Raw genomic sequence first — 9,627 nt, forward strand, 5'->3', positions numbered from 1 at the left:
AAAACCCTGAAGTGCTTCTTCTGTCCATGTCAAACAAAAACATGGCTGGGTTTACAGAAAAAAGGGACACAGCTGCTGTTATTAGGACAAATTCCAGGGGGAAACATCCGTCCGATTTTCATATGAAAGTATGCCAGACTTCAAAGTTTTCCTCCTGTTTTTTGCGGGGCTTGTTCCATGTGAAGACAGAGTAAAGACAGAATCATGCACAAGCTCTCAAGGGCAACGCTGTCCCTAAACGGACTTGGTCGGGTTTTTAATTGCAGCAAAGTAGTTATCTGCTATAAAAATCACCAGCAGAGGATTTGGTGTGCAGAACATAGGGACGAGGTCTGGCAAAAATGAGGTTTATGATGTTATTATTTCCGGGGGAGGACTGGTTGGATCTGCAATGGCATGTTCCTTGGGTGAGTGACATATTTGTTCATGCAAACCTGCACTACATTAGATAAATCCATAGAAACGTTTGTGTATTAGTCTTAAAGCTACTAAATACTAACTCAATTATGCAAAAGGAGAATAAACAGTCTTCTACAATGTTTTTTACACACAACCTAAATATATGTTATTCTTACTGTATCAACACTGCTGAGACCTAACTGTATCAACACTGCTGAGATCCATTTATGTGCTTCCAATTGTATACATGTTTTTTTGCCAGGCATGGATCCCAACTTGGAGGGTAAGAAGATTCTTCTCCTTGAAGCTGGCAACAAGAAAGTGATGGACAAGGTCCCAGACACCTACAGCACCAGAGTCAGCTCCATCAGTCCAGGCTCCGCCTCCTTCCTCACTGGTAAAGTATATACTTAAACAACCTGGCACAAACAAAAATGAACATGTCTTATACTATTTTTGGATGATGTTCTTTTTTAAAGGCGTTGTACTTTTGTAAAGACAAATTCATCACAGACAGAAAATAAATCAAAAAGTTATTTCTTTTGGGATTACCTCCCTTCCTGTGAGAAGTTAAATGTCTGTCCAGTCACCCAAGCTTAGCAGGGATCATACCTGACCGGATTTATTCCTCCCTGGGCTTGATGGATTTGTCTGTGAAACATTTTCTAAGTCTTACATTTGCCACAGTGGATCTAGAATCCATAGAAATAGCTAAACATTACCCATAGACGGTGCATCTAGTTAACCATATGATAGTTAAAAAGTACGGAGCAGAATCATTTTGTAATTTTACGCAGTGTTTAGATCAATTAGATCTTTTCCTCTGCTACCCCAAAAACAAACAAATACAGATAAACATTTATAATAATAATAATAATAATAATAATATTACTTTGGGTAAATTACCGTAATTTGATTGTTTGAAACATGAGTTCATCCACATTTATAATGCTTCATGTCTTAATTGTTTAAGGTTAGTTTATGTTTATTGTAAAGCACAGGGTTGCACAATGAAATGCAGTTATAGTCCCTTCATGATAAAAAACAAAAACAAAAAAAATAGCATGAAACAAAACAAAAATAACAACCATACATGATCATGTATTACGCTGCACCATTGTATTTTTATAACAGATAATATAATGCACAGGTGCCAATGAGAAACAGACACACTTGAGCTTTGCTCTACATCTCAAATAACCTCCTTGACCCTGTTTAACCCGTTTATCTGATCAAAGATTTTGCCAATTAAATGTCAAGAGAGAATTTGATAAGAATGCAGTGGTGTGTGGTCATGAAGTGATTGGAAATGTTGTGCATTGCTGTGACCTCGATGCCTCCCAATGGCGCCTGTGCAAAAATTAAAAGGCAACAACTTGTAGCAGTAACTTAAAACAATGATTTACATTCTTATTCTATTATATTTGAGGTAATTCCATAAGATATTGTCCTGAACAGAGTCTTTTTTAAATGGATTGGCTTTAATTCATATGCACTTGACTTCCACTGAGATATGTTACATTCATCCAAATCATCATTTTGATTGATTACAATTATTTGCAACACATAATGTACTACTTTAGGTATACATTGTTGCTTTCAATTAGTGTTGTAATTGTTCTGAAATGTGTTTCTGCACACACAGGTATTGGAGCATGGGATCACATCACACAGATGAGGTGCAAACCCTATAAAAAGATGCAGGTATGTTGAAATATTGCATCACAATGTTTTAGTAACTCACATTTATGTGGTTAAAAGTTCATAGAAAACAAACAAAAATAACTAAAGCCAACTTAAATATGGAGCATCTTCCAGAAACCTCCTGTTACACAATTTGAGTTCTTCTTCACATGTCCTCCAGACTTTCTAGTTTTAAGAATACTGTATGTATTTCTGTCAACCATCAATCACAGCACCATACAATTTGTGGGGAGAAAAATCTGTGACACTCGGCTTCTACTCATTCATCTATCTTAATGAACAAGCAACACAATACTGTATCATATAATCATGTGTATTGTATGTAATTGTTTACATAAAAATGTCTGGAAGCAGGGGTTTCATGTAACATGCATTTTGTTCATACCTTCGTGCAATTTATGCCTTAGTTTTGAGCAGCTTGGTAGGATCTGTGGCAAGAGCAATGCCAAAGAACACAAAGTATATTTATAAAAAAACAAAAAGAACATTTCCTGGCATATTCGAAGTACTGGAGTTTGACCGTGCAAGTTTTATTTATTAAAGCCATGTTTTCAATGAAGGATAAATCATTTTAACGTCCCCAAATTGGTAGTCACTCCCCACATCTTATAATTACGAAGATTCATGTGAACAACGGGAAGAAGATGAAAGATTAGGAGAGCGGTTGTTTGCTGCAAAGTGAACCCGCTTTACGGCTCTGGGTGCAGGCTCAGTCGCTCTTGTAAGATGTGGTCGGTGTGAACCGAACACCCGACCGCAGGGTTTCTCTCTGGGCCTAAGATGTCATCATGCAGTGCCTTACAGTGATTATGGTAGTATGCCTCTCCCATTATACCTTCACTCTGCTACCACTGCTTTGGCTTGTTTGCCGATTGAATCTCAGTCATATACATTTCACTGGAAAGTATGTACTGGACATCAGCTCCAAATAACATTCTTTCCATGCAGTAAAATGTTCATCCACGTTAAATGTCCAGTAAGCATCGAGGGGTTAGATTGGAAACACAAGGCAAACACAGTTTTCTTCCATTAAAGCATCATTTTGGCTACTTTATTCTCTTTTAAAGTTGCGAGTTTATTCTTTGAATCGTGAAGTATGTAGTAACGCATTCTTACACCAAAGCTGCATCATTTCACCCAGCACTAAACAAAACCAAAACATTGTTGGGCTGGTCTCCGTCTATCTTTCTTTCTAACCACTTATCACAAGTTGCAAACCCACTGGCCATTAGTGGGTTTTCTGTAGGGTATGTCCCCCCTACTTTATGGCAAGTTGGGAAAAAAGCAGTGCAGCAGCATTATTACTGCAAAATGAAGGGTTTTGTCACCATAGTTACAACCCAGGAGAGGATTAACCTTGTACAAACACTTTTCACCCCCACATGTTTAAGTCAAACAGTACTTTCAGGGTTGGAATTAGAGTAACCTAAAACTATATCTCATTCTGCCGCTTTCGGTTGCGGATAAATATTGACTCCCTCTTTATGTTCACAAACACGCATTGGTTATTTATGTTTCCAAGAAAAATTTTTCTAAAAATCCACATCACAAAATGTCATGTAGTCTTCTACCTCAGAGAGCTCCATTAAGCTGAAGGCAGCCGGAGGGTGTTGGTGACCTTCATGGCTCTGGGTTGATGTCTGCAGGCAGTGCCAACCTTAGACAGCAGCAAACAACTTTGATGTGTTCAGCTCAATGAAGCTGCACTTCTCTGCCCAGCTATAGCATTATAGCCTTTAAGGATAGAGTTGTAGACCACAGGCATAATGAGTCCATACTTGCCAACCCTCCCGATTTTCGCGGGAGACTCCCGATTTTATTGTCCTCTCCCGGTTTCCTCCCGGAGTCATATTTCTCCCGCATTTCTCCCGATTTCTGACTAAATCTTATTTATTCAGGACTGTTTCCACTCGGACTTTAATACAGCTACACCATTGTTTGGTTTCCATGGTAGCGCATCTCTTTAGTAGCGTGCGCAACTGAAAGTTTGAGAGGGTGAGGCAGATAGTCACAGAAAACAGAACAAGAATCGACAACTCGACCCGCTGCTCACTCCTTTCCTGAAAAATACAGGTCCAGCCCCACATATGCTCCATAAAGGATGGTGCTACAGGCCGCAAGGCAGTGCACTTACAACTACAATAAGCATGTTAATGTTAATCTAATACAGCTCCTGTGATCCACTAACACCCCCCCCCCCCCCCCCCCCGGTGGTGGTTTTGAAATGCTCCCGATTTCTGAGGTCTCAAGGTTGGCAAGTATGAATGAGTCTCTCATTTAGGTTTGGGACGCCTGCTCAGATGCCCTGATCACATTCGATAAGGACAACCTGGAGGATGAGATGGCATACATCGTGGAGAACGACATCGCTGTGGCTGCTTTAACTAAACAGCTGGACAGCCTTTCTGGTAAGCACAGCAGTTATGATTAAAACATGAAGCCCCACACAGTAAGCAGCAGTGCTCTGTGCGACCTTTTGATTCCTGTTCCTTCTGCCTAATGGACGCTGAGTCTGGCAGCTAATGCAGCCACATTTATTCCATCCTTCCCCCAGGTTTGTTTATTTGTACTCTCTCCTGGTGACTGTTTTTAAAGACGAGTTAAGCCGATGGAACCGTTTATGTTTTTCCTGCAATTTCAATCAAACCCTCACATTTTGGGAACTGCCGGGCCATGTCACCCTCTGAGGACACGTGAAGTGGTCCAGTGACCTATTTAAAGTTACCATGTGCTCCCAAACTTCACCACCTCTTAAGACACCAAAGCCCTGACAGTGTATGGTGCTGTAATGCTGTTGACATTAGATCAACTTTTGTGAGGTTCGCAAATAAAACTTTGCTCTGCTACGTGCTTGACAGTATGCGACATATTTATAAAACAGTTTTCAACATTTTGCACCAAACAACGGATGTGTGGTTACGGCACGTTTTTGCCTCTTGTGCCTTCCACTGTGCCTGCTTCTCTCTCTCCTTCCATTTTAGCCATGATGTTGTTACGCTCAAGATGCAGTACATGAAAAGTGTGCACCACGACAGCTGGTTTCAATGTAACCCTGCTCTCCATCCCCTGGAAACCCACACTTGACATTAGCGCTCAGAAAAACAGTAGCAGATCTGTGCATGGGTCCCACTCCAAGTCGGCACGAGGCAGCGTAGCTCGGGATCCTTTCATGTTTGGGTTGACCTGCAGCTGATATTTTAGGAAGAGTGCAACATCCAAAAAGCAGGCAGCATGTGTAAAGTGTGACGTGGTGTTTTTGTAGATAAACATTATTCGTTAGGGCAATGTGGCAGGCCAAGACCATTAGGGAGATTGTCAAATGTCAACTTTTGCAGCTACTGTGTGCCAGGGAGGAAAACCAATGATATTTGTATGAAGTGGTTTATAGATCTCCCACTGCTTTGGCTGCAGAAAAAAAGCATCCTCTCGTTTTGGACATAGAAAGTAGTAAAGCACTGATTTAGTGTGATGCTTCAAACACACAACTGAAGATTGATCCTCTTGTTGTGAGAGCCTTACCAGTTGCCTTTTTTTTAAGGACCACTGTTTTTCTTTTCTGTCGCCTTTGTAGTCACCACATTTATGTCCTTGTTGTTTGTCAGATAACGTGCGAGTTCAGTACAGGTCCAAGGTGGTGAAGTACGCGTGGCCGATGCCCCACCAGGCAGCTGACTCTATCCCATGGGTCAAGGTCACGTTGGCCAGCGGAGAGACGGTTCAGACCAAGCTGTTGGTTAGTTTAATCCCATCAACACAAACTATAAGTCTGCATTTCTTTAAGCCTTTTTTGTTTTTTACTTTTGCTCATCTGTTTTCAGATTGGTGCAGACGGACCAAACTCAATGGTGCGCCGGGCCCTGGGGATACCCACAGTCAAGTGGAATTATGACCAATCAGCTGTGGTCGCGGTGCTGAATCTATCAGAGGTGAGCATCACATTCAACACATACTCCCCACAATTGATATCCATAAAAGATACACTCTTAAGCAATAACTATTGGGTGTTACTGAGTGAATTTACTATTCTCTGTTCTTCAGTATGATATTTGATTCAATCTGATTTATGTGTTGTACAGCCCACAGAGAACAATGTCGCATGGCAGCGGTTCCTCCCAACTGGACCCATTGCAATGTTACCGGTAATATATCTGCATTATTTACTGCAGTATATTTTTCTACTCGAAGTCTCCTTGGGTCTCATAAGTATTTGATAACTCTTCACTGACCCCGCTCTGTGCGCTGCAGCTGTCGGACACAGAGAGCTCTCTGGTGTGGTCGACCAGCCATCGGCTCGCAGAGGAGCTGCTGGAGCTGGATGAGGAGAGCTTTGTCGACGCTATCAACTCTGCCTTTGTGAGTCATGCCTTGTTACCATTACACTGCTGATGTTGTGTTCATAGACAGTCTAGAAGTTATTGCAACATCTGTATTTGTGCTACATGTGGCAGGGATTCTCCATAGACCCACTTAAGTGTTGAGCTGTTTTTCTGTGACTCATACAAACAATGCTGTCATTGTTTGGCCCAAAAGTTATACAATACTAATATTTCACTAAGAGAATGGCATAGCTATCCATTTTTTATTGTGTTTGGAGAAACTCCTTAACTTATCACCAAGCTGGCTATTTTTACTGGGCCTGCTAATGAACAGGGTCACCACGGTTGAGTCATGTTCGGTTTCAGGCCTGGTTTGCTAATTAAACCTGTGGTTTCCCAGTGTCGACCATTACTGCATGGAATGTTTTTCAAACAGAGCTCATTCAACTGCATAGCCAGGCCGGCATCTTCTTTTAATTAGCCCAGCTCTCAAAGCCCTGCCAACCAGTTAGTTAGGGAGGGGAAAAGAGCACTTTCGCTGGCCTGGAGTTCAGCTTTACTCCTATGTCAGCTAATTTATTTGACCACTCAAAGGGATAATGTCTGTTTTGTCTCTCTTCTGGTCGTTATTCATTCTGTGTGAATATGTCTCTGTCTGTTTGCAGTGGAGTAATGAGAACCAGTCGGAGCTGATTGAGACGGCCGGCTCTCTGTTCCGCAGCGCCCTGTCTGTCTTAATATGCCGTCCGCAGGTTCACCTCGACAGCTTCCCCCCAGTGTGGCGGGGATCAGCCCGAAGTCCAGGGTCATGTTTCCTCTGGGCATCGGTCATGCCTCAGAGTACATTAGGCACCGCGTAGCTCTCATTGGGTAAGATGGCCATAAGGAAAGTAATGTTCTGCACATTTTGTAAGTCAAATACTGTTAAACAAAAGTCCTGAATATCAGATGTATATGAGTATGCATAGGAGTTGTTCATTGTTTTCTCTACTAATCATTAAGTTAATTAAGGAATGTAACTTCTTATGCTATTGTATTTAATACAATTTGTGATACATGTACTTTACTTTAGTCTTTTTAGTTTTCTGTTACTTTAAACTTGTACTTTCAATGCAAATAATCTTAGTTAATTACCACAAAATATACCCCACATTATAAATGATGATGTTTAATAATGGATTCAGCTACCAGGCAGTATATAAAGTTGTTTTAATTAGCTCCACGTAACTAGCCGCAACATTAGTGATGCTAACATATCAATTCATCAATAATAATAATCCAGTGATATAATTATATTATTCTGAATGGGCCACTTTGCGTAATGAGTACTTTTACTTCGCTATTTCTAAGTATATTGTGATACAGAAGTGCATATTTATATATACTGTATTATATATAACAGTATATTTTCCTTCTAGTATTTTACATTGTGGTTTTGCTACTTTTTTTTTTTTTAATTAAGAGATATGATCTGTTCTCCATCACTGGTTTTTCTCCCCGGGTTGAGGAATGACACGTTTTGGCGCAGTGCATAAAATAGCCCTCTGTGAGTGGAATGCATATGAGGGATATGTTTGTCTTTGCAGGGATGCAGCCCATCGTGTCCATCCTCTGGCGGGTCAGGGAGCCAACCTAGGTTTTGGGGATGTGGCTTGCCTCACAAAGCTCCTGAGCCAGGCAGCCTTTGACGGGAAGGACTTGGGTCAGTGAGAACTCTAAACAGACACAAGCGCTGCAAACCATAGTGGTTTCCCCTAAGCTCTTTTCCATAGCCCCAACTCAAATGCATGCTGCTGATCCAAATTATAAAAAGCAACAGCTTTTCCGGCAACATTTTATTTGATGTGTTTTTGTCTCTTCATTCTGCCAAGAACTCTATGTAAGTTGGGTTTTGAAAAAAAATGAAATGCTGTTATGAGAAATGTAGTTGTTTCCTTCCACTGTTCCTTTCCCTGAAGTCAAAGCAGCACCAGTGTTTTGACTTAATGCAGAAAACATATGAAAGACAGACACAAGCTTATACTATGTCTTCATATTCTCTTTGTTTGTTTGTGCAGGAGCAATACAGCACCTGTTAGAATATGAAACTGAATGCCAGCGGAAAAATCTTCCCATGATGGCCGCCATCGACCTGATGAAGCGCCTTTACTCCACTAACGCCGCTCCCGTGGTTCTCCTACGCACCTTTGGTCTGCAGGCCGCCAATATGATCCCAACGCTAAAAGTAAGCTCCTCTCTTCTAGCTTCTAAATCCAAACATATGTTCCCACACGTTCCAGTGGACCTGGCCATCTCACAGATAATATAAACCACCTGAACTCCGCCTCCAACCTGACCCCACCCTCCACCCTCTTTTTCTGATTACACGGAGCTTTACTTTAAAGCTAAAAGCTTACTAGCGGTGTCTATAATTTCCAGGGTTCAGAAACTACTACTATGGCATCTAAGTTAAGCCCCAAATTTAGTGTTACCAAATGTGTGTGGGTGGGGTGCTGGGCTGGCCCTCGAGGGCAGCGGACAGCAGTGTTGGCTTGTGTTTTCACACCCCTTGTATTACCGACCACTCATGTGAAATGACTTTATTCCCTACTAAGTGATTCAGACCAACACAACTGTAACCGGCTTTAAAGGCAGTTCACCATGGTGGCACAAAGGTTAAACGTGACTTTTTTCCATATAAAATGTTGAGAGTTTGCTGGTGTACAGGTCTTGTTTAGAGGCCAGCAGTGCCACGCACTTGTTACAGGCTTTTTGTACGCGTGACTCAAAGGTTACGGAGTTTCTGAGTACATGTCTTTTTTTCCTCTACAGGAGCAGATCATGTCATTTGCAAGCAAGTGATGCATTCGTTTTCGGTGGATCTTTAAAGATTGTAAGTTTCAGAGGCTGTAAAATGTGTGAATGCAGAAACAATTAAATACTAAGATATATTTTAACCGTTGCGATTGTCTTCTTTCTTGTCTTTGTTTGGTGCAAAATTAACCCACATCTACAACACTGCATTGTAGCTGATCTGAGCCTATGGTCTGAGCACATCGAAACATGTCAATGCTAGTGAAAGCAGAAGAATGGCAGAGTAGACTTTAATAGCTGTTTATTTCATTGCTTTATCACTCATTTTCCTCATATTGAGCAGCCCTAATGAAGAGCTACATTCTCGGATGAAGGTAACAGTATTGAGAATGAATAGTCATAATCCAATGTTTGT

The 9,627-nt window shown here is 41.2% G+C and overlaps 1 protein-coding gene across 1 annotated transcript; it reads left to right on the forward strand.

The window, feature by feature from the left end:
• The first annotated feature begins 40 nt into the window (after positions 1–40).
• Positions 41–9,355, forward strand: coq6 (coenzyme Q6 monooxygenase). Its single transcript, XM_034111956.2, is given in 13 exon segments — positions 41–407; positions 662–796; positions 2,045–2,103; positions 4,385–4,511; positions 5,706–5,836; positions 5,922–6,029; positions 6,180–6,242; positions 6,349–6,456; positions 7,085–7,156; positions 7,159–7,289; positions 8,006–8,121; positions 8,477–8,643; positions 9,231–9,355. Coding segments are annotated over 13 exon segments (1,263 nt in total). The 5' UTR covers positions 41–391; the 3' UTR covers positions 9,261–9,355.
• Positions 9,356–9,627: the final 272 nt, after the last annotated feature.

This window comes from Pseudochaenichthys georgianus, chromosome 22, assembly GCF_902827115.2.
Source record: "Pseudochaenichthys georgianus chromosome 22, fPseGeo1.2, whole genome shotgun sequence".
Lineage (NCBI taxonomy): Eukaryota > Metazoa > Chordata > Actinopteri > Perciformes > Channichthyidae > Pseudochaenichthys > Pseudochaenichthys georgianus.